At 40.5% G+C, this 26,613-nt stretch overlaps 2 protein-coding genes and 1 pseudogene across 2 annotated transcripts; all 3 read left to right on the forward strand.

Annotated features, from left to right (window-relative positions):
- The first annotated feature begins 3,018 nt into the window (after positions 1–3,018).
- LOC145139404 (uncharacterized) lies at positions 3,019–6,700 on the forward strand. The gene is made up of 5 exons (XM_079073238.1): positions 3,019–3,171; positions 3,240–3,359; positions 3,446–3,637; positions 6,474–6,632; positions 6,674–6,700. Exons 1-5 carry the CDS (start codon positions 3,019–3,021, stop codon positions 6,698–6,700), a joined length of 651 nt encoding a protein of 216 aa, XP_078929364.1.
- A 145-nt stretch (positions 6,701–6,845) lies between these two features.
- LOC145141134 (putative glucan 1,3-beta-glucosidase A) lies at positions 6,846–8,352 on the forward strand. The gene is made up of 4 exons (XM_079074476.1): positions 6,846–7,051; positions 7,150–7,305; positions 7,482–7,831; positions 7,901–8,352. Exons 1-4 carry the CDS (start codon positions 6,861–6,863, stop codon positions 8,080–8,082), a joined length of 879 nt encoding a protein of 292 aa, XP_078930602.1. The 5' UTR covers positions 6,846–6,860; the 3' UTR covers positions 8,083–8,352.
- A 4,130-nt stretch (positions 8,353–12,482) lies between these two features.
- On the forward strand, positions 12,483–13,474 carry LOC145139405 (putative glucan 1,3-beta-glucosidase A; annotated as a pseudogene).
- Positions 13,475–26,613: the final 13,139 nt, after the last annotated feature.

Here is a 26,613-nt window from a genome sequence, read left to right on the forward strand (position 1 = left end):
TAACGTACGCTTAGGTCTTTCAGGTGACGGTTTCAATCCATTTGGAAACATGTGTAATCCACATAGCACATGGCCGTGTCCAAAATGTTGACAATGGCTCACACAAAAATGTAGACAATGTAGATGTACTTCAAAATATCTCTTCATCCGATGCTCCACTTTTTATCGATTTCAGCATGTACTTTCAAAACATTCCTAGAGTCATTGTTGATGTAGAAAGTGAAACTGAAGTTCCTCCTCCAACTGGTAGAGTCAATGATGTTTCTGATTGCGAGACTGATTACGATGAGACTGATTCTGATTATGATACCGAAGAAGACACTGAAGGATATGACGAAGATTCTGATTAGAATAGTTCTTATGTAATACGTGTTTGTAATATGAACTTTATTTGGATTTCTTGTTTAAATAGAAATGTTTATTCCTACGTAAATGTTTATTTCTATGTAATGTGTATTTGTAATAAAAATTGTATTTGTATATCTTATAATTTTTCAGGAAATGATGACAATATGGCTTTTGTTTATGTATACCATGGCTGCTGTTATGGGTCGTGGACACGGGGGTGATGGAGCTGAGGACCCACCTCTCCCAGGTTATAAATTAAATACCGTTTTTAATTTATTTACTATTTTTATTTATGAATTTTTATTTACTATTTTTGTTCAGTTATTATAAATTAAATACCGTTTCTAATAATTTTTAATTACATTTGTAGTTGAGCAACCTGCACGAAGGAAAGTTCGAGGCAAAGCGAAAAATATAAAGCTTGAAAAAGCGATCTTACGGAACCAGGGCAAACCGATTAGCATGAAATATGATAGGATATCACATTTGATCCCGTACGAGAGCCGAAAGACATGTTTTCCCGAGAATTTGGAAAAACAATGTTCCCTTTTGATAAATGGACTTGGAAAAAAGTTTCCCCTGCAATACAGGACACCGTATTACAACATTTAGCGGTAATTATTTATTTAAATATATTTTATATGGTTAACTATAATTGTTTTTTACTTGGTTAACTTTTTTTTTGTAGACAAAGTTTGATTTGGATCAGATGTACCGGGATGTACAAGCTAATATGTTGACAGAGAGTTTTCAAGCAGCTTTGTTAAGAGGTTATCGAGAACGTAAAGCTGACGCAAAAGAATATTTTATGTCAGTCTATGAAGATATCCCGGGAGCATTAGCCAACCCTCCAAAGGGTATGGAAGTTGATAACTGGAAGAAAGCAGTTGAGTATTTCCAAACAGACGAACACATAATTGCTTCAGAAAGGAACAAAAAAATCCGTGAAAAGCAAACAAATGTGAATCGTGGGGGGTCGAGCTCGTATAGCAGTACTTGCTTTAAGAAGGTAACGTACGATACATGTAATTATTTATTTAAAATATAATCTAATTTTTAAAGTTAAACAGAACCTGAAGAGAGTGGAAACGTTTCGCAAAGCTCATACCGATAAGAATGGTGTATTTATTACTGCTGAGGCTAAACAACAATATGTAAGTATTTAATTATAATTTTATCATATAATTAAATGTTTATTTATACTTAATTGTTATTCACTTTTGGGAGTTACAGAATCAGTTAGTTGAAGAGCTGTTAGAACAAACTCAAGGTGAAAGTCAGTTAACACCCGCTCAAGAAAGAGCTGCGTTTGAGAAAGTATTAGGAGAGCGACGTGGCCATATTAGAGGCATTGGCCATAAACCTTATGCTCTCCCGCCGATTCCACAGCCTTCGCAACCATCACCACAACCATCACAGGTAAAACAATCTACTTTGGTTTTGTGGTGATTATTTGCTAAAAAGTTTGGTAATTAGGTTTTTGTCCCAAGTGCAAAAAATAACAACGTACTTTGGTTTTTTATCTTAGTTTAAAAATAACAATCTACTTTAGCATCGTAAAATGCATGTTGATTTGGTAATTTTGGTTTTGTGGTGATTATTTGCTAAAAAGTTTGGTAATTAGGTTTTTGTCCCAAGTGCAAAAAATAACAACGTACTTTGGTTTTTGTCTTAGTTTAAAAATAGCAATCTACTTTAGCATCGTAACATGCATGTTGATTTGGTAATTTTGGTTTTGTGGTGATTATTTGCTAAAAAGTTTGGTAATTAGGTTTTTGTCCCAAGTGCAAAAAATAACAACGTACTTTGGTTTTTTGTCTTAGTTTAAAAATAGCAATCTACTTTAGCATCGTAAAATACATGTTGATTTGGTAATTTTGGTTTTGTGGTGATTATTTGCTAAAAGTTTGGTAACTAGGTTTTTGTCCCAAGTGCAAAAAATAACAACGTACTTTGGTATTTTGTCTTAGTTTAAAAATAACAATGTATTTTGATAGTTTTTGTTTATGTTTGATAATTTAACTTATAAGTTTATATATGTTGTTATTAATTATGTAGTTGGAAAATCTTCGTGCAATGTTGAACGACCCGACATGTAGGGATGAGCTGTATTCGTTTTTTCAATCCTAAAATAATTGAGGAAACGATGGGAACGAAGATGATGGTATGTAGGCCAGGATGAGTTTTATTTGCATACGTTGTCACGCTTTGCTACTTGGTAGATTGTAAAACTTTGGTTGTTTTTTGTAATTACCGGCGACACTAATTCCGGACGACATTTTTACTTTTTATATTTAATCGGATATTATGACTTTTGATATTTAATTAATTATAATCGGATGTTTGTTTTGTAATTAGCGTCAACACTATTATATTTGATATTTAATCGAATGTTGTTATGTAATTACTGAGTACATTATTATCGGCAACCAAAATCGTTAATTACAAAAAAAAAAATTTAAAAATGAAAATTGTAATAGCGACGAAGTAGTAGCGGCGACATCTATTACCGACGACTTATTACCGGCGACGCATCGCCGTTATTACTATTACCGGCGACAACTTGACTTATTACCGGCGACTTTTGTCGCCGCTAATGATCGTTTTCCTTGTAAATTTACATTTGTATAACTTGTTCAAAAATCAAAACTGATACACTGTTAACTGTTCATGAATAATCATCACACTAGCGGCGACAAGTTCATCATTAGCGGCGACTTATTACCGGCGACGCGTCGTCGCTATTACTATTACCGGCGACAACTTGACTTATTACCGGCGAAAGTCGCCGCTAATGATCGTTTTCCTTGTAAATTTACATTTGTATAACTTGTTCAAAAGCAATCAAAACTGATACACTGTTAACTGTTCATGAATAATCATCACACTAGGATGGAGTTGCACTTCAGTTTAAATCAGTCACAACCGGAAAATTCCTTGCTGCAGAGCTCGGCGATGGTTCAATCATCGTCGCCAACCGTACATCTGCTTCCGGATGGGAAACTTTTCGGGTAATTTCATTTGATTTTTCAGTGAGAGAAAGTTTGTTATGTAATAGCGATGATATTCAAGTTGTTTATTTTGTTCATCTGTGAAGTTATGGAGGATCAATGAGACCAGTTTTCACGTAAGAGTGTTCAGCAAACAGTTTCTAGAAATTGAATCGATGGGAACGAAAGTGGTCGCTACTTCTACAGATTGTGAAACATCCGGGATTTTCCAGATTATTAGAAAATCTGATGATCCAAGTCGTGTTCGGATCAAAGCACCAAATGGGTTGTTCTTGCAGGTTCTTTAACTTATGTTGTTACTATCTTTTTGTTTTAAACGATGATTCTTACAAGAATAAGTTGGTTGATTCAAATTTTTGTTGTGTGCTTAATGTTAGGAACCGGACCGGGTACATGCAGCGGAAACACACTATCACACACACACAAACTCACGAAAATAAAGCAAGAAGAACACAAGGATTTTACGTGGTTCGGATTCGGTGCAAATCCTACATCCACGGGCTGCAACTAGAGAATTTTATTAAAACTCACAAGATTACAATTGGCTTGACACTCTACACTTGATGTTCTCTCAAGTTTTTGCACACAAAATATGCAAAACATACATGCATATATATAGGTGAGAGAGCCGCAATTTGCACATGAAATTGAGTCGTAGTAACAATAGTACTCAAATGTGAAAGCCGCAAATGTTGAGTCGTCGTGACAATAGTACTCAAATGTGAAAGCCGCAAATGTTGACGTTGAATTTCCTTCCATTCACATTAGCCGTCCAATAATTGATTCTTTTATTTCACATGCATAGCCACATGTTTTCAACCTTTCATATTTTACCTAACAATCTCCCACTTGAAAGTTTGAACAACATGGTCCGTCTCTGTCATCCAACTCCAGTAATCTTAAAACAACCAAGTCTTCCAAGCCTCCAGTTCCTAAGAACAAGCTAAACTTAGTCTCATTTCTCTAATTGCAGCCGCCCCTCATCTTCAAGTACTAGAAGGGACAATTGAAGCTCCCACTAGCTCCAACTCAGTCATGGCTAATCCCACCACCGACTCATCCTCTGTCTCAACCGGTTTGGACACTCCACCAGATCCAGAGATACACCGAGAACCACTAACACTCTCCCAACTTTGCAAACTTTCAACAGGAGAGACTTTTTCAGTCTTAGTCTTCAAAAAACCCAACGGCTCTTTGTAACTGTACCCGAAACACACCCCGTGCTCCCACTGTCACAGAATCTCCTGAATGGTTTAGAATTTCTGACTCGTTCAGCTAACATCCCCCTGGCTCCAGAATTCATGTTTGCAAAATGAACTCTCTTAGCCGTAGATTTAGCGAACCAGATTTTGTCTTGCTTAACAGGGACGGTCATACTTCCCTCAGCAGATACCTCAACCATATACAATGACCCACACTTCATACCATGAGCAATCACTAGATTATCATTGATCACCCTCCATTTACCACCACCAAACCTTACTTCCAGTCCTTGTTTATCCAGCTGACCAACAGAAATCAATTTCTTCTTCAGCTCCGGAATCACCCTGACATCCTTCAGGCTCCATGTAGTTCCCAATGAAGTAACCAAATCAATATCTCCCATGCCCGTTACCTGAAGCATCTCGTCATTTGCCAAACGTACCTTTCCAAAATCTCCTTCTTTTAGATTCACCATCGTTTCCCCGTTGTCCATGGCGTGAAACGAAGCCCCTGAATCCATGACCCAAGAGTCTACAGAACTTTCCATACTGAGTATCAATGCATCATCCTCAAACACACTCTCAGCACCGGCAATGTTCAATTCTTTCTTTGGACATTGACTCTTAACATGTCCCACCTCCTGGCAGTTCCAGCACTTCACATTCTTCTTAGTTCTAGATGAACTTCTTCCCCGACTCCCACTGCTTCCACTATTCCTTCTATTCCCTTTACCTCTTCTGACATTTAATAAATCAGAAGAGGAAGATCCACCTTGATTCTTGCGTCTGATATCCTCGCCTAGAACCAAATCTCTAACCCCTTCAAAAGTCATACCACTGGTCCCCACGGAACTCGTAACAGCAGTAACTGTTCCGGACCAGCTATCAGGTAGAGAAGCTAGTAGCAGTGATGCTTGAGTCTCGTTATCAAATTTAATTCCCACAGATGATAATCTGGACAGAATTGAATTTAGATTGTTAATGTGAACCGTAACTGAGCCTTCCTCATTCATCCTTGTAGTGAACAGCTCCTTCATCAAGAACACCTTGTTAGCCGCCGATGGTTTCTCATACATATTTGACAGAGCCTCCATCATACCACGTGCCGTGGTTACATTCATGATGTTGAAAGCAACGCTCTTCGTCAACGACAATGTAATAACCGCCTTGGCTTTCTTGTCCTTTGAGTTCCACGCATCTTCAGCAGCTTTTTCCATTTTCTCCGGTTTGTCTCCGAGTACCACGTCCAAGTCTTTCTGACATAGCAATGCTTCTAGTTGCATTTTCCACCAGCTAAAATCAGAACCGTTGAACTTTTCGATTACAACCTTGTCTTCAGCCATTACGACAAACAAGATACAAATCAGGTACACTCGTGCGTGATAAAAAAAATGATTGTACCCTCCAAACCTCGCTAATCTGGCTCTGATACCAGTTGTTAGGAACCGGACCGGGTACATGCAGCGGAAACACACTATCACACACACACAAACTCACGAAAATAAAGCAAGAAGAACACAAGGATTTTACGTGGTTCGGATTCGGTGCAAATCCTACATCCACGGGCTGCAACTAGAGAATTTTATTAAAACTCACAAGATTACAATTGGCTTGACACTTTACACTTGATGTTCTCTCAAGTTTTTGCACACAAAATATGCAAAACATACATGCATATATATAGGTGAGAGAGCCGCAATTTGCACATGAAATTGAGTCGTCGTAACAATAGTACTCAAATGTGAAAGCCGCAAATGTTGAGTCGTCGTGACAATAGTACTCAAATGTGAAAGCCGCAAATGTTGACGTTGAATTTCCTTCCATTCACATTAGCCGTCCAACAATTGATTCTTTTATTTCACATGCATAGCCACATGTTTTCAACCTTTCATATTTTACCTAACAGTTAAAGGCAAAAACCGAAGACCTTGTTACAGCTGATTCAAATGGAAATGGACAATGGGGAAATAACGATCCTTCGGTTTTTGAAATGACGATTGGACAAAGATTTCAAGGAGAGTATCAAGTTACTAATGGTTATGGTCCTTTGAACGCACCAAAAATCATGAAAGTAAGATTCTATTGGTTTATACCTACTTTTTACTTTTTTAGCTTTATCCGAAAGAATTAATATATTAAAAGAAGTCGTTAAGTGCTGGCCAATAATATTCAAAGTCAGAATATTATTATAATAAGTTTAAAGTTTTAACGGTTTTGACTTGTCAATGTCACTTTAGTCAAAGTTTCTAAAACGTGCAAAATCCTAACATAATATAATTTAATTAAACCTAAACTATGCATGATATTACGTTTTTTTCAGGATCATTGGGACACATTCATTGAGGAAAAAGACTTTAGTTTCATCGCTGAGAGCAGATTAAACGCTGTGAGGATTCCGGTAGGGTGGTGGACAGCCAAAGATCCAACACCGCCAAAACCTTACGTAGGAGGATCGTTAGAAGTCCTTGATAGGGCCTTCTTATGGGCAAAGTATGTGATCATATGTTCGTTTTTTAAGTTGATATTTAAATCATAGAATGAAAATTTGTCTAATAATATTTCGTATATTCTATTATTTTTGTGCATAGGAAATATAATTTGAAGATGATTTTGGATCTACATGCTGCGCCAGGGTCCCAAAATGGTTTTGAGCATAGCTCTACTCGTGATGGTTCTGTTGAATGGGGCCAAACCGATGAATCCATAGAAGAATCAGTTCGCGTCATAGAGTTCTATACTGCTAGGTACGTGCAAAAGATATAAATGTTTCCTTTCATCCTTAACATATAAAATGACTATATATAGACAATTTGTCTAGCATACTCTTTTCTTTTCTTATCTAGTTATGTTTCGGTGTAACAAACACAACTTTAGACACTAAAATATAGCAAATCTAATTGATATATTGTTTTCTCGATAGGTATGCGACAAATCCAAGTTTATATGCAGTTGAGCTCATAAACGAGCCTAATGCATTTGGAGTCTCGCTAAGCGTGTTGACAAAGTTTTACAGTGATGCATATACAGTTGTTCGAAGGCATGCTCCCAATGCTTTTGTAATTCTATCGAACCGGCTTAGTGGAGAACCAAAAGAGCTTTTTCCTCTTGCAAGCGGCATGAAGGACGTGGTCATTGATGTTCATTACTACAATCTTTTTTGGGATATTTTCAATGACATGACTATCGACCAAAACATTGATTTTATCAAAACAAACCGTTCAAATGAGCTACAAGACATCACAACATCAAATGGACCACTAACTTTTGTTGGTATGTATCGAAAACTTTATCACGGATTATAAATTTAATGAAACGACAAACTAATTTGTGATCGTGTAGGGGAATGGGTGGCTGAGTGGCAAGTAAGAGGAGCTACTAAAGAGGAGTATCAACGATTTTCAGAAGCTCAACTACAAGTGTGGGGGAAAGCTAGCTTCGGATGGGCTTATTGGTCGCTAAGAAACATCAACAACCATTGGAGCATGGATTGGATGATCAAAAATGGCTATATTAACCTTTAGAAGCGCTCGGAATTGTTCTTTTATCGTTCAACATTTTAGTTCTCAATTATTGCAATAAACAATATGATAAAAAAATATATTTTGTTATTATTTTGGGAATGAGCCAAATAAATTAATCATTAGCTATAAGTTGAGACATAAACGTAGAGTGGGCAATGTTTGGAAATATTTGTTGTACTTTTTTAGACCTATCTGTACATGTAAGACTCTACAAAAATAACATGTAACAATGGTTGAACATTCTTATAATATTTTTGCAGCTTCTTATAATTACACTATCAGTGCACATGTTGTTTATCATGAAATTACTAAAGTTGTTTATATAAATCAACATTCTAAAAAGAATCAACATTCTGGAAATAATCATCGAATTTACAGAAAACATACTATCTAGAATTGTTATTATTCAATTCATAAGAATGTGTCATTTAAAGCCATGTTTTCATGATTGTTCACTATACTGTGTGCTTAAATTGCTACTACACATACTAACAACACTTGCATTCAAACACAAATAATGGCTATTCAATAAAAAAGAAATTCCATTATTATTCAAAAAAAAAAATTTGACAGCACCTCTAAAAAAAATCCTAAATAGCATGACAACTTTCTTAACCCATTGATAAAAATAAGAGCTTTTTTTCCATTTTTTTCAGCATTCCATCTAAACGATTTATAAATGTATTTTCGGTCATTTTTTATGAAAAATATTGTATAGAAAAACGTTGATATCGTTATGTTTGTGGTTTTTCATTTGTTATTGTGTATAGTTATTTTTGTTAGGGTATTAATTTGATATTTTTGGCTTGTTCGTTATATCAACGAAAGAGGTAAAGTGGAATGGATATTTATGGGTTGGATAGACATCATATCTATATTTTCTTATTTTTTTGTTACATACGAAAAGTGTCTCAGTCCTAGCCCTAGTGTGGCTGATCATCCGAAAAAAGACCAGCTAAACATCTTTGGCTTGGTGAACATTTACCTGACCAAACTACCTGATACTATTTTAGAGGAGTGACATTTAAAACACTTCAAAGGAGAAAATTGCAAGAAAAAATAAGAATATATGGATCCGATGCCCATCAAACCCCTTAAACCCATAGCCGTTTTAACCTTCTTTCTTTTCTATTACAATGATTTTTTTTTCCTTCACTCCACCAATATTTTAATTGTCATCGTACAATGAGTGAGATGGCAAACGGGCAACAAGCTGTGCCGCTAAGCCTTTTTGAATGGTAAAGCTAATCCTTTTAAAGACTACATCCGAAGATCTAGGGGATATAACATTACTATGCATGATTCATTGTACTCTTTTAAGAAGCTCTACCGCATCCGGTGCGAGGAAACCAAACGTATCAAATGCAAATGGTATGAACACGTGTTGATTTTCCATGCACGATTTCTCATGTTTGGTGACTTTGCCTGTAGCTGCTTTTAAAGCAGCATGTCCCGCCGTGAAACCCCCAGCCCTCAGGCCCATGAGAGGGGATACCCCTGTAAGATCCACACATGCGTGTTTCCCTCCTCCCCATCCAAAAATCAAAATGTCAGCCGGTCTGAGGGTTGACCTTCCTTCTGTCGGGTCAGTCAAGAAATTAACAGGTGCTTCTTTCTTAGCGGAAACCCCGGCACGCTTAAATATGTTAAACAAAACATCCCTAACCATATAGTGCCTGTATTTCAACCCCGAGAGTTCTTTACAGTGAACTGCATGCTCTCCAAAAGAGTCCAAACATGCCTTGCGACACACATGACATATATCGTCAGCTGGGAATATGGGAATCATGAGTCGATATTTGAGAATAGTACGATACTCCACGGGAGACATGTGTTGGCCAAGCCCATCTATAGGGATAGCTAGAAGAAAATCTTGAGCATGTGGTGCACGTAAGCACTGGAAAACCACTTTCTGCCGAGCCGTCATGTCGAGATGCACTTCCATATCTTGGACAATTTTACGAAAAAGGGCACTCGCCAGTGTATTCTGGGATTTAGGGGGGGGGGGGCGGTGTCTTTAGTAGTAAAATTGTTAAGGTCAAAATCTGGAAGCTTGTTGCGAAGGGATGCCAAGGCACAGTCATAATCAGAATCCATACCATGTATACCGCTATCCCGTAAGATGTGGTCTTGCAATACCCAAGATTGGGCCCTTGAGGCAACAAAAGCATAGGAGGTAGCCTCTACTGCCGAGTATAAACCCAAACCCCCAAACCTAATAGGTAAGGAAGCAATTCGCCATTGTATGTCACCAAAGAAAGGGCCCCCACAAACCACAATGTCCTCAATCGCCCCGCGCAATCCATTGTCAAAAAATATTGCCGCCTCCTCCATGTGAACGGGTTGGCACGTCCTCAACCCAAAGAAAAGCTTAGCAATACCCATACAAGACCGAAGAAGAAGGAGCTCACTCTGGGGGTCAGACAATTGTTGAAGAAGGTGCATCAAATTCACAGCGTTTTTGGCTCTCTTTATGGCTAAGCTGCGAATGAAACTAGCATCTCTACTAACAGCTCCCCCAAGAAGTTTCACCCCCAAAGGCGGCCTCCTGATGTCCGCCGGAAATAGCCCCTCCCGTAACTTCCTACCATCACATGAGGGCCAAAAGAGCTCGTTTCTTGATATTCAGCTGAAGGCCCAATTTTGGGCCAATCACCGTAATGATGTCCAATGCTTTGGCCACCTCCTCCGAATCTCCGATAAGTGTGCCATCATCCAAGTACCATGCATGGAGGAGAAGCTTGCAATTGTCTCTAATCTTATGCAAGAGCGGGTGCAACACAATGGCAAAGAGAAGTGGTCCCAAGGGGTCTCCTTGCTGAACCCCAATAGAAGACCGAATGTGTGTGTTGCCTAGATATAACCTTGCTGCTTGACCATATAGGAATTCTACCCACAAGGAAATAGAGGGACACCTCAATCTGACCTCATGAAGTAATGCAGATCTGTCGATAAGGTTAAAGGCATTAGAGAAGTCCACGGTAAGCATGGAGAGAGATTTGTCATCGTGGCGCTCACTCAACAACCTATTGGCGCTATGTAAAACGGCCTCAGCGCCACCCGACACCCCGACTCTGAACTGAAAATCATTGAGATATTTGGCCATTTCTTTACCAACCCCCTTCATGGCCAACTTGGAAACCAAACGTCTCCATATAGTACCTACTGCAATAGGTCGTATTCCCTTGTCAGGTTTTAAGAGCGGCGTGAGAGGAGCAGAGGCAACAAATTCTGCCAAGCTCGAAGGGCATCTTCCCCCTAGCCATAGATTAACCACAGAAGTAATAGCACGTAGGAGGTCTTTGGCTATAGCTGAACCTTCTCCACAAAGGGCATCTAAAATGTGTTGAGCTCTCAACCCGTCCCTCCCACACGAGGTACCTTTAGGGAAGGATTTAATTCCCCCAAGGACATTGTCAACATCTACTACCAGGGGAGGTTCTGAAAATATGGTGTTAGGCATGGAAGGCGGTGGCTTGTATGGATGCTTATCCTCCAATGCCTTCGTGGTATCACCCCCAAATGGAGCAACCCCCGAAGAACATAAAACTTTCCCTGCTGCTGTAAAATGTCCATCGGCAACCTTACGAAGACATTGTCTGACATTGGAGCTGCCCGGTGTTCTTTTCTCCTGAATGTACTCTTCTTTTTTATCTTGTTGCTCCAGTCTTGCATTGTCAACTAAGTTTTTAACTAGCTTGGCGATACCGTCTTCAGTCCCCCAAGTAGCTAAAGCGCTCAAGATATTACGATGTTGCAAAGACTTCCTGTTGCCAGACCTACTTTCTTGCCTATTCTTGGGCCTGAACACCTGAAGAGTACACCTAGGAAGAATTAACAAAGCAACCCACGCTTCAACGGATCCGGGATGAGCAACCACCTTGGAAAGGGCTGCTTTCAAAGCCTGAGAGAAAGCCATACGACAGTTATGAGGGATGCTTTTGACAGTGGTGATAGGCAGCTTAAAAACACGATCAAGTAGTTGAGCATCCATCACCAACCCATCATTGAGGTCGGCTTCCGGTTCATTGGGTATCGGCTTTGGAATGCCAACAATATGCATGCTCATGTCATCAGCCCCGTCAATAAACTTAATCAAGCCACCCGGGTGGTGACATGAACGACTCAAGGCATGAAGCTTCATGCAATCCCCACATATCCATTGACCAAACTCCTTCAAAGTTGCTGCCACAGACATAAAAATCCAATGTCAGAAGTAATAGCCTCCCGTAACACAACTCTGCGTTCAACTGTATGGAGGTGTAAGCTCTTGAGATAAGATATCATACGGGAAATCCCTTGAATCCATATTTCCAATCAGTTGTTTATGTTGTTTTTGAAGTTTATATTTAAATCTTAGAACAAAAATCGTATAATAATATTTCGTACATTCAATTATTTTTGTGCATAGGAAATATAATTTGAAGGTGATTTTGGATCTACATGCTGCGCCAGGGTCCCAAAATGGTTTTGAGCATAGCTCTACTCGTGATGGTTCTGTTGAATGGGGCCAAACCGATGAATCCATAGAAGAATCGGTTCGCGTCATAGAGTTCTATACTGCTAGGTATGTGCAAAAGATATAAATGTTTCTTCATCCTTAACATATAAAATGACAATAGACAATTTGTCTAGCATACTATTGTTTGTCTTGTCTTTTCTTGTTTTGTCTGGTTATGTTTTCTGGGTAACAAACACAACACACTAAAATATAGCAAATCTAATTGATATATTGTTTTTTCGATAGGTATGCGACAAATCCAAGTTTATATGCAGTTGAGCTCATAAACGAGCCTAATGCATTTGGAGTCTCGCTAAGCGTGTTGTCAAAGTTTTACAGTGCTGCATATACAGTTGTTCGAAGGCATACTCCTAATGCTTTTGTAATTCTATCGAACCGGCTTAGTGGAGAACCAAAAGAGCTTTTTCCTCTTGCAAGCGGCATGAAGGACGTGGTCATTGTTCATTACTACAATCTTTTTTGGGATATTTTCAATGACATGACTATCAACCAAAACATTGACTTTATCAAAACGAACCGTTCAAATGAGCTACAAGACATCACAACATCAAATGGACCACTAACTTTTGTTGGTATGTATCGAAAACTTTATCGCGGATTATAAATTTAATGAAACAACAAACTAATTTGTGATCGTGTAGGGGAATGGGTGGCTGAGTGGCAAGTAAGAGGAGCTACTAAAGAGGAGTATCAACGATTTTCAGAAGCTCAACTACAAGTGTGGGGGAAAGCTAGTTTCGGATGGGCTTATTGGTCGCTAAGAAACATCAACAACCATTGGAGCATGCCAGCATGGATTGGATGATCAAAAATGGCTATATTAACCTTTACAAGCGTTCGGAATTGTTCTTTTATCGTTCAACATTTTAGTTCTCAATTATTGCAATAAACAATATGATAAAAATATATATTTTGTTATTATTTGGGAAAAAGCCAAATAAATTAATCATTAGTTATTAGTTGAGAGATAAACGTAGAGGGGGCAATGGTTGGAAATATTTGTTGTATTTTTTTAGACCTATTTGTACATGCATGTAAGAGTCTACAAAAATAATATGTAACGATGGTTGAACATTCTTATAATATTTTGCAGCTTCTTATAATTTCACTATCATGCAGTGCACATGTTATTTATCAATAAGTTACTAAAGTTGTTTATATAAATCAACATTCTAAAAGAAATCAACATTCTGGAAATAATCATCGAATTTATAGAATACATACTATCTAGAATTCTTATTTTTCATAAGAATGTGTCATTTAAAGATGTTGCTCCAACCTAGAAGTTCTTGGGCCACTCTTGATGCTTGTTGCGCCATCCTTTCACATATTGCGTCATCATGGTGCAAGATGGGTCATTTTGGTTCCTTGATGAGTCATGGTATCCCTGATGAGCCAAGTATGCTATGAAGTCTTCTATGATGCTCAAGATCGTTCAAGGATGCTCAGAAGTTGGTATTTCCCAAGGATTACACCATGTTGTGCAACCACAATGGATGTTGGACCATTAGTGTTCATGATGCGCCACTTGTACATCATGATCCTCCACCGTGGCACAAGGTGCTCCATCATGTGTGTTGCTGATGCTCATGGATTGTATGACATGGAACAATGTTCTAGAAGATGCTACATGGCAGAATATAATTGGTTGTCACCTTTTGTAGGCCTATGGGGTAATGGGTTTGACCTATTAAGGTTTTAGGTCTGATCCCTCAAGTATAAATAAGGATGCATGCAGAGTCATTTGAAGAGTCTTATGTCTTGTATCTTGTATCCTTAGTGAATAGGATGAATCTCTGGTGAATTGTACTTGTAACCTCTGTTTGAGAACTATAAAATAAAGAATACTCCCCTCCTGCCCGCGGACGTAGGTCACCTTGATCGAACCACGTAAATAATGTGTCTTTGTGTGCTTATAGTTTTGCTTGTTATCCGTATTACTTCCTAACAAGGGTCATCACAACTTGGCAAGTGACATCAGATTGGTTCTGAGTCTTGACAAGGATTGTCTGTTTTCCCCAACAGGTCATCATATATCATAATAGTTATACATTCAAAGATATAATTTCACTACATCAAAAATCACAATTTCAGAAATATCAGTCAACAGAAATCAAAAACCATATAACTTTAGAGAACTAACTTCATAAATTAGAAAACTTATGATTTCAGAAAATTAATTTCACAATATCAAATATCATAATTCGCAGAAAACTAATTTCACTGTGACACAAATTAAGAGAACCTAAGAATCAGAGAGAGAATTGACCTTAGAGAAATCAGATTTAGAGACCGGGATAGAGAATACAGTTCTGATTAGGGGGAATGACTCAATTTGGGAGAAACTGTAGAAACCTCAAAATGCGAGAATCTGATGGAATGGTGGAGCTGAATTAGGGTTAAGATTTATGTGAATTTAGGTAATGGAATATGATTTTGGAAACTTTATAATCATTAAGGAGTCGCGTAACTCTTCAAAACAAACGAGTTGACTTCTTATTTGGTCAATGTGACATAAGCAAATTGATCTAAGGGTGTAAAACCTATAAATGGAACAAAATCAATGGCTCTGATTGTTTAAGATGATGTCATAAGGTTTCAGTTTTAATATATATATATATATATATATATATATATATATATATATATATATATATATATATATATATATATATATATATATATATATGAGAGAGATAAGAAAGCACCCCGTTTAAATCAGACGCTCTCCCTTCCGTTTCGTTCACGTACGTCTTCTTCCCAATTCATCCGTTCTCCTACTATCACCCGGTCAAACCTCTATGTCTGCCATCGCTCCCTCTCCATCGATACGTTGCCTACCGCCTACCTCCCTTTCTATCCGCGTCGTCGACTACCCGCATTGTCAATTACGTTCTTCTACTTTTCACCGCTCCTCTCAAATTTCTGATTTCACAGGTTCACTCAGGAAATTACAAACATATAATTTCAATTTTCTCACTCTGCAATTGTAACGTCCTGAAAATCATAGGATACAAATTTCAATTTAGTAAGTATTCAAACATTCATTTATCATTATTCAAACATTTAAAGGTATTTCAGAGTAAACAATTATCAGAGTAAATTCCCAAAATCACAGATTGCGGAAAAACATGAGTGCATGCGTTGCGATCAAGCCGGACCCTTCCCTTTCGAACTGGAAGTACCTGAAACCATAAACCACAAACTGTAAGCACAAAGCTTAGTAACTTCCCCAAATACCATATACCATACATAATATATAAGCCATACATATCAAACATATGACAGAAGGTGATATGTGCCAACTATAGTCTTGCCATTATGCCACGAGCCGTATCATGGTCTTTCTTGCCAAGTCGGGGTCCAAAACCCTGGGTCTTACAGACAACTGCCAGGAGCCACCTCCTAATCTTCCATGCAAGAATCACAAAGACAACTAGCATACAATCTACAACTACTTAACCAATTAACTACAAGAGTTCAGACTCTGGTCTTGCATTCAGATTCCAGGATCCGCCTCCTGCTCTTTCATCCAAAGTGTCACGGGTCACCCCCGGGTCTTCCTATAATACATAAACCAAATGGGTGGCATTGGTGCCTTCGACCCATAGAACAGTGAGGAGACTCACCTCGATAGTTGAACCCACGAATAAATCTCTGACTGTTGATCCACTAGAATCCCCACGCTAACAAACAAATAACACCCAGTTAGCAATTGGGTTCCAAACCAAATCTAATAATCCAAACATGGGGTAAAAAGACCATTTTACCCCTCACCTAGTTTTGTCCAAGACTAAGGCCCAAACTCACAATCTAAAGGCCTACAAACCAAATAATCCTCTAAAGCCCACTTATGGCCCAATTTTCCAAATTGTGCCGAACCCTTACATTAACATTAGGAAATAGTCAAGTTATAGTTCAATACATATCGATTGAAGGCAAACGGGCCACAACCCTTACATGGTCCTTTGCCAAAAGCCCAATAACGTTTCCTGATCCAAAACATATTTCCAAAGCCGGTCCAACAAAACCCCAGGGAAATCAAGCCCAAAACGATAGCCCAGACCCAAAAGACACCACGAGGCTCAAGCCCATTGGGCCCACTATGGCCCAAAACCACAACCCTAGACCCAAAAATGCAAGCCCAAAAAAGAGTCAAAGACTCTAAAATTCCTCTATCCAATAAGCCCAAACCTAAGACCAAAGCCCGAAACATGAACAAGCCAAAAAGTCCACAGTTGAACGTACGCGGGGCGTTCCGCTAGGTACGCTCAGCATACTCGATAATCTCGGAGGGGGACTCAAACCAGTACGCGAGGCGTACTTGCATTTATGCGGGGCGTAAGTTCAACTTTTCCAAAACTCGATCCTGGCTTAATTCTTTAAGTCCTTTGCATCCAAACCTTAGAAAACCATCAATATAAGCTCTTAATGCATAAAGTCGGCACCATTATGCATTTTCATGACTCAATGGTACCCAACAACCATCTTAATCCATTAAGACCCATTCTGATTCAACTAGAATATGCATGGACCATTCTTAAACATCAAGCAAGCATTTTTATGAACTAACAACATCAAAAGATGCAAGATCTATCACCTCAAGCTCCTGCAGTGGCTCAAACTCACAAGGAGAACTTAATACACCATAAAAGCCCTTAATATTGCCCTAAACTCAAACTAGCATAAGAAGAAGTCAATATAAGAACTTTTTACCTCCTGAAGCTTACCAAGAGTGTGAAGATTCTAGATCTATAACCCCCAGGGCTACACCAAGCTTGATCACCAAGATCCACTTCCTTGAAATAACACTAAGAACCCTTCAAAATCACCTCCAAGTTAAAGAATGCACCAGCAAGGGGATTAGGATTCCAAATGAGACTCTAAGATCAATGGAGGCTGAGAAATGAGAGAACCTTGACCTTATAATAGTGTTTAAATAGTGCCTAAACCCCAAAAATTAGGGTTTGGCACTCTGCTCATTACGCTCGGCGTACCCCAGCTTACGTTGGGCGTACCAACCCAGGCACGCGTAATCCGTCCTTGCATGCATGGGACCGATTTGCCAACTATTTCCATTAAGGGACAAATCCTTTCTTCCCCAAGGTCCTAAGCCTCCTGACAACTGAAGATTGGGTCGCAGCCCCGAAGAATGAAGCAATCCGAAACCGAGTATTACAACTCTCCCCTATTTAAATTAGATTTTGTCCTCGAAATCGCTCCTTACTAACACCCAGATCACACCAACAACCCGAGGAACGCAACCGAAAATCCTAAACATAGAACGAACTTCCCAAGACAACTGATCCCAACCCAAACAGAAACTTCCAATCTGAAGAAGAACAAAATCATAGCCCCTGCAGAAACCGCTTTTATCTTTCCGAAACCTAAAATCTACCGTGGTCTGACTTCCCGACAGACCGCCCACGCTGAATCATTACCATACCAATTCCTTATCAAATAACAGACCAAACATACATTTCCAACCCTGATCATCTTGATGCTACCAACAGAACAAAGTCACTAACCATAACCAGATGCAGAACACCTATACCTGACAGACGGCTCAAATAATCCTTCGAGTAGAAGATTCATCCCTGCAACGGTTAGACTCAAACGAGAGCTGCACAACAAGGTCAAATCACTTACTCTGATATTATTTAATCCAAACTGCAAGTGACTTAGTATTTACCGAACCACAAGCTACTCTACACACACAAATCACAAATCACTAACACTGCCTGAAACATCACACTGCCTCCTAGTTGCTTCTAAAAGCAGCCGAGACCTCCCTGCTCCCAACTTGTCTACCAACAAACTGAGATACCGGATTCCTACCTGGGTGCTGAGCCAAAAGACAATCACACAGTCGCCCCACACGACTTCCGAAAGAAAGCCTTAACTGACAACAATTACCTGAACCATCTCGCACGAATCCTAATGCTAAACTGATTGTTATAAGACCAACTATAGTCTTACATCATACCCAGTCTCCAACGACCTACCATTACCTGATTCCAATAATGCTGTGACTCTCCCAGAACCTTGCAAATTGGTCCATCCTAGCGTAAATTATCTGAAAACTCCATGAGCAAATCATAGATTTGCCATACTCTCACTGGTGCACAGGGACCGGTGAATGCTACGGGTCACCTCACAGTCTTACAACACTCATACACTAACTGACCACTAGTGAATGCTACAGGCCATCCCGCAGTCTTAGAACACTTCAACACTAACTAACCACTAATGAATGCTACGGGCCACCCTGCAGTCTTACAACACTTATACACTATCTGCTAACTAATGAATGTTACGGGGCACTCTGCATTCTTACAACACTCCCACATTGCCATAAACACCGCCCATGGCCTTACCTTCCATCTAACAATCCGAACACACATAGAGTCAAACACGCACTCAACCAAGTACCAAAATTGAACTCAAGTCATGACTGGAACCCCAACCTAGGTCAACCGAAAGCCTGATATTCATCACCAAGATGGCGCTAACCACTTGTTGGGAAGTTTCTCGAACTCCCAACTCGCACATTCCTCGATCCAGATGGCCACTTGGGCCACCTTCCTCCCCGACGAGGATGCGAAACTCATCCTAGTTTCACGCCTGCTTCTGTTCCAGAGTACCTGAACGACTATCCCCCACTTTTATTCGACTAAGCTCTTACAACACACAAGATTGGAAGGATTCCTAATCCCTTTTACCCTCCAATGATCGAACTGATGACAACCTGTGCTTACCAATGCTAGTGATCCATTACTAGCCAAACTCAAAAGACCGTACAACCCTTGAAGACCAGATGAACACTTCCCGAAATCCCAACAAAACTGATAACCACAGAAGATTTTAATGATATCACACTCATATCTTGAAGCCCTCTGAACAGATGCTCAGACTAAAACCTCAGCAATAGACCACTTCCCTTGGCATCCCAAGAGCCAACCCAACACAATTGCTAAAACCACTGAATCCTAATGATACGGGAGAACTAACCCGTTGAATCCTAACCATAGACCTTCACACCATACCCCTGAACCGATATCGACCAAGAACCAGAATAGCAACCGAACACTTTGGAATCCGCCACACGAGATACAACCTCTCACTGACCCACTAACGATTCACGGCATGCAAATGGAATATAACACTTCTTGAAGATATAACCCAAACATAAATAGAGGAATAAACCAAAAATAATTCTTACCCAAATGATACAAAATCTCAACCATTAAAAACACGAATAACAACCAAAGAAGGCAAAAGATAACATACCCGCACTATAGTCTGAAGAAACCCCGAATCCCTCTTCTTGCCGAAGTACCTGCGTTGAAACCTGAGCTGCCCCAACCACTAAGCGGGGGCAATTCGTCATGATATGACCAGGCTGATGACAATGATGACTTGTAACATCCCAAAAATACACCCCAATAATTTTTGTTTGAAAACTTTACTAAACCATAATATCAAATATTAAAAGATAAAAACCATGAATCGTGTATCTCAAAATGTCATAATAAATTTATCAAATCGAACTAGTGTCAATATCATATCAAAATATCAGAGTCTAACTCCCAGGCTAAACTGTGGTATGTGCCATGCCATCATCCCGAGCCCTTCCCTTTGCTAGCTGAAGTACCTGAAACCAAAACTGAAACTGTAAGCACGAAGCTTAGTGAGCTCCCCCAAACTACCACATACCATACAATAACATATAAAGCACATACGGGGCCTTGCCCACTGCATCGGACCGAAGTCCGGAACTAACTAGGGCCTTGCCCACTGCATCAGACCGAAGTCCAGAACTGCATCGGACCGAAGTTCGGAACTGACTAGGGCCTTGCCCACTGCATCGAACCGAAGTCCGGAACTGCATCGGACCGAAGTCCGGAACTGACTAGGGTCTTGCCCACTGCATCGGACCGAAGTCCGGAACTGACTGAACATAGCATAACATAATCATAGCATATAATATGAACACATATACTGCATACTGCATCGGACCATAGTCCGGAACACATAACACATACCATGCCTGTATCATAAAGACACCAAGCATACTGAACTACTGCATCGGACTGTAGTCCGGAACTACTGCTAACTAAACGGGCCGACATTGTGGCCGTAGACCCGTTCCTACTGGAAGGAAAACTCACCTCGTAAGGCTGGCTGCTGAAATGCTGCTCGGGAACTGTCTGACTGCTGCTCCGGTAACTCCCCGGCTACAATTCCCAAAAGACACTTAATCAGACACTAATAACTAATTCTTAGGGTAAAATGACTATTTTACCCCCTGGTCAAAGTCAACAATCCGTTGACCTGACTCGCCGAGTTGCGCCGCCAACTTGTCGAGTCCTTATCTTTCCTTCTACTCCCCTTCCCGACTCTACTCGTCGAGTTTAACCAAAAGTCGACGAGTTCTCCTTCTTTACTGATATCCTTCCAGCCTTCATCCGACTCGCCGAGTTGTATTATCAAATCGTCGAGTTCACCTTCAACATAATAACACGTCCAGTCTGTGACTTGCCGAGTTGTATGAACAACTCATCGAGTCTGTTCTTACAGGTAAGGAGATTGCCTTGGACTCGCTGAGTCAGGGCGTAGACTCGCCGAGTCCCTCTACACTCAGATCCATGTCTTAACTCACTAGGTCTTTACACCACTTACTAAATAGACTCGCTACTACTAAACAAGGAATCTAAGACTCGCGACCTGACTCGCCGAGTCAGAAGAACGACTCGCCGAGTCCTTTGCATGCAGTTTCTATTCAGTCGATTCTAATCAGTTTTAGTGCATCCAATTCATAGATCTGGGTTTCTGGGACTATCTGAACACGTAAAGTTGCTATCTTTACGTGTATCTATGATACAATGAAGCAATAACACTCAAACTTGGTTATTATGGGGGTTACTTGTCTAAAACAAAGCCATGGCTGCCAAAAGGTGGCCTTCTTGAGCTCCTGGAACTCAAGAGAAGCTAGATCCGAGATATGGCTTGATTACAAAGCTTCATCACTAGGGATTTGGGGTTTTTGAGCTAAAAACCATCAATTTGGGGACAAACTAGATCTAGAAATACAATAACCAAGATGAAAGCTTTATTACCAGAAAGAATGGCCAAAGAGGAGTATAATCTGGATCTACTTCTTCTTCCTTGAGTTCTTCTACCTTCTCCTTCTTCTTCTTGCTCAACAATGCACCAAGATTCCTTCACAAGGGCAAAGATCACTCACACACACTTCAAGGAGGCTAGGGTTTCGGGAATAAGTCTCTGAGAGGTGAAGGAGGCTGGTTTGGGGCTATAATGGTGTTTAAATAGGGTACAATCCCTGAAAATTAGGGCTTCATCCAGACTGGCGGACTCGCCGAGTCTGGAATATGGACTCGTCGAGTCTCCACGCCAACTCCACGTGCTGACCCGCTACTACTCGTCGAGTTAGGGCCACTGACTCGTCGAGTAGCTTCTAAAATAAGAAGATAAATAATGTTTTAAATGCATACCAGGAACGGGGCGTGACGACATAACTCTATTTCCAATGTGCATTTTTGGCGGTTGTCACCCTTCCATCCACACCTGCAGCACTTAGACATGTTACGTACATCCTCATGTGTCCCCTCGTCCCTCAAGCACCCATCTCGACCCCTCGGGTCTCTGACACTAACCATGGCAGCGTCTGTAACAGTCATAAAACGCTTGAAAATTTTAAACTTTTTAAACAAACCCAAAACCATCATTGTTTACAAATTGTGTTCAAAATAAGTTTCACATCAGAGAAATCCCAAAATCGTAAAACAAAACATGAGGAGGTGCATGATCACGCCTTCACCTTCCCGCGATCCTCTGAGGTACCTGAACACAATGCAAAAATGCAAGCCCAAAGCTTAATGAGTTCCCCCAAAATACCGACACATAACAAATAGCACAATTACAAAAAAAGCATGCAATGGTTCCACAGCTTAACAGACTGGATTACCCCTGAGCCCAACCATAAGTCTGGCTTGCCCTCGGCCCACAACTTATGTCTGGTTTACTCCCCGACCTGATCAGTCAACAGAATAAACACTGCTAAGCCCTCAGTACAATTATAGCATGCCCTGCCCGGCCCTCATCTCATATCTGAAATGCTCATGAGTCCTTAATATGAGTCTGGCATGCCCTCCCTGGCCCTCAGCTCATATCTGGCATACTCTAGGGTTTGTTGGCTACAGCACAAAGCAATACTACCTCAACCCACCCACACAATATGTCAACATATAACAGATAATATCATATATAGATAAACAGGCAATATCACAGTAGTCCTACAGATCTACCAAACTAGCATATCAAACTAGCATGCATATCTAATTCATACTTAACATATCAGCAAATACTAGGTTATCAAACCAATGGGTCGGCCATGGTGCCGTCGACCCCTAAGTATAGTGAGGAAATCTCACCTCACAATGTCAAGCTGCATTGAAACCTCCGACTGCTGACTCACGGAAAAATCCCGAACTATCATTGAAAAGAATCATCCAATTAACAATTGGAATACCATTTTTGACTAAGGGTCCATACTTAGAGTAAATTTCTATTTTACCCTTTTCCCTAATTGGGCCAAGACCCAAGTCTGAATCTTGATCCAAAAAGGCCCAGATTACATCAAGGTTCATACTTGGCCCAACTTTCCAAATTGGGCCCAAATTCGTATTGGGCCTTATCCTAAGGTCCAACTATCCAATCAGCCCAAAAACACTCATATCTAGATAGTTCATTAGGGCCCAAGCATCAAATCCTAACAGATGGCCCAATACCCGAAGCCCAAAGTTCTAAACCCAAACAGAAGGCGTATGTGGGGCGTACCCCTTTGGTACGCTGGGCGTATATCGCCTCGCATTGACCACTTACAGGGGTGCTTAATGGATTAAGCACCTAAGCTCAAACTTCAGATCCATGACTCAAAAGCACTCTAGAACCATAAATTCTCAAACTTTAAGACTTTGGACGTCCAAAAAGTTCTTAATACATGGTCTTAATCCATTAAGACCTCCTTCAAAGAACAAGGAACCAAACTAGCTGAAGAGACCTCATTTTTATGTCTTCGGACCCATAATTGGCTTTGAAAGCATAGCCAAACACATCCAAAACAAAACGTGCACAATCTTGGGAGTTTTGGGACAAAAGAACACCATGAAGCTACCAAACACGATCTAAACAATCCAAGCATAAAGGTAGAAGCTTTTTACCTTCTGGAGTTTCCCAGGAATATGATAATCCAAGATCTACAAGCTTGCTTTCTTTCTTGACTCCTTTGATGCACTTTCTTCTCCTTGATGGTGCATAAAATCACACTTTATACTCAAGATGCTCACTTATGGGGTTAGGGTTAACTAAAAACGGCTCAAGGAGTTGGAGGCTGAAAGAGTGAGGCAAAATGATCCATAATGGCACATAAAATACTCCACAAACCCTAAAAATTAGGGTTTTCACCCAGACACACGTACGCCCAGCGTACTAGGGCGCGCCCTACTATGCTTAGCGTACCACATGTGCGCCTAGCGTGGAACTCAAGCCCCCTTTAAATTACCAATTTGCCACTAGGGCTTCTTAGGGTTAATTCCAACCAATTCCAAGGACCAAAATGACATATTTAAATACCAAGGGAAGCATTTGAAAAATATCTAAAATCTTGGGAAGCTTGCATAGTGTTGGGCCTTAGTTTTGGGCCTTAGATGTGGACAAAGTTGGTTTAGGGTTAGAATGGTCATTTTACCCCAGAAGGGTTATTGTATTGGACTAAGTGATGTTTGGTATTGGTAGTCGGGAAGCCGAAGGGTCAGCAGTTCGGGAATTTGCCAGTCAGCAGCCATAGGAGTATCAGCAGGGTTTAGCAGTGCGAGGTGAGTCTCCTCACTGTGTGCATGGGTATACGGCCACAATGTCGACCCATTATGTTTGTGTATAGTAGGAAGACCCGGGGGTTAGCCCTAGGCATTATTATGATATATGTTCCGGATCACGATCCGATGTCGGGCGAGGCCCAAGGAATATAGTATGCTAGTTATACTTGTTGTCTGTGTGATACTTATATGTGCCTGGTAGGGAGGTGAGTGTGGGCGAGGTCCCGTATCTCATCACTATCCGAGTATGGACAGGTTTCCGTATCTCATTAGTAGCAGGGCATGGGCGAGGCCCGAGTTAGGAGGGAGGTGAGTGTGGGCGGGGGCCCGTATCTCACTATCAGCAGGAGCGTGGACGGGGTTCCACGACTCATCAGTAACAGGACAGGGGCGAGGCCCAAGTTAGGCGAGGCCTTAGAACAGGAGTATAGTAGAGTATGTTTAGCTATTTGTTATGTGCTATGTTATATGTTTGTATGTGTTTAGAGGGCGAGGCCTAGAGACAGGCGGGGCCTAAAAGAAATAAATTTGTATACCGAGTGGGGCTCGATGCCAGGCGGCGCCTGATGCCGGGCGGGGCCCGATGCCGGAGCTAGTCCGATGTCGGGCAAGTCCCGATGCAGCGGGCAGGGGCCCAGTATGTGGTATGTGGTAGGTTGGGGAACTCACTAAGCTTCGTGCTTACAGATTTCAGTTTTGGTTTCAGGTACTTCCGGTAACGGAGGGAGGAGCTCGGGGTGATCGCATGGCACACACCATATTTGTTTAGCCTGGGATGTTTTACTCTAATATAAAAAGAATATGTTTTGGGATTTTACTCTTATTGGATATAACACTTTTGTTTATGAATGAAATGGTTGATAACCATGCTTTTATTAATGATTTTAAAAGAAATTTTCGGATCGTATTTTTAAGGATGTTACAAGTTGGTATCAGAGCCTTGGTTTGAGGGATTCAGGTACACTCTCGGGTGTGTCTGAACTCAAACTGAGGACTTGGTATGAAAGTTTTCAAAGGAAAATCATTTTTGTAAAAGAGCTTTGAGAAAAAGAAAAAGGATTTTGAAAAGAGAAAAGAACTTTGAAAAAGAGAAAAAGGGTGTGGTGCATGCAATCAGCCGAGCTCAAGTAAGTTCTCCCAAATTACCCATACAAGTTTATGTTATGATATGTGTATTAGAACTGGATGCTAGTTTAGGACTAAGGATCTAGGAGGATGCCTTATGTTCCTGTTATATGTGTATGAGATTTATGAGGTGCATGCTAGTACAGATTTCTGATTAAACGATAGAACAACTTGATTGGATTATGTGGTTAGTTTTCCCAATGCCCGAATGCTGCTTGCTTTGTGCTATTAGGAGTTTTAGTTATCTCTAATTAACTAGTAAACGAATATGTTAAGTTACATATTGCAAGGGCTAAATAATTTCAGAAGGTTAGGTCTAGCCCTATTTCGCAGCTCTTGTATGAGTCTAACCGTTGTGGGGTAGGACCTCTCATTCGAAGAATTATCTAGTCTGAGTGATATGTAATGGTATTCGTGAGTTAGTTAGGGGAGATAACAGGAATTTCTTATGCGGCTGATGGCGGATAGAGAGTTAGAAGATACCCTAGGGCAAGCCTAGGATGAGAGTAGTGCTGAGAACAGTGTTAGTAGCAGTGAAAGGGACTTGGTGGAGTCAAGGAAATTCTTGAGGAAAGTACAGATAGATGTGGAAGGTAGTAGGGGCCCATACTACTGAAAGCAGAGGATCTGTACTCGATTCAAGAAGGGCCGAGATAAAACCAGGGAACTTGTAGTGCGTGTGTGGTCCCTCGGAAGTGATCTGTATTCTGATGGTTGTTATGGTATGTTTTCAGAATGGTGACGTTGCGTGAGAGACTAGTGGGCGGATCAGGCGTCGGAGAGGGATCAGGCTCAGGTTCAGGAGTGAAGCAGCTCAAGGAGCGGATGAGAGAGTTTATTTCAGCTGAGGTTTCGCGCAGTATTCTAGACCAGAATCCTGTGATCTTTGGTTCGGTCAAGGAGGGTGTTTTGGAGCTTCTGAATGAGAAGCTGGGAGCTTTTCTTACTGAGATAATGGCCATGATGGGGGCGCGTTCGCTGGCTTTC

The sequence above is a fragment of the Lactuca virosa genome, chromosome 9, assembly GCF_052849685.1.
Source record: "Lactuca virosa cultivar CGN04683 chromosome 9, Lactuca_virosa_CGN04683_v6, whole genome shotgun sequence".
Classification (NCBI taxonomy): domain Eukaryota; kingdom Viridiplantae; phylum Streptophyta; class Magnoliopsida; order Asterales; family Asteraceae; genus Lactuca; species Lactuca virosa.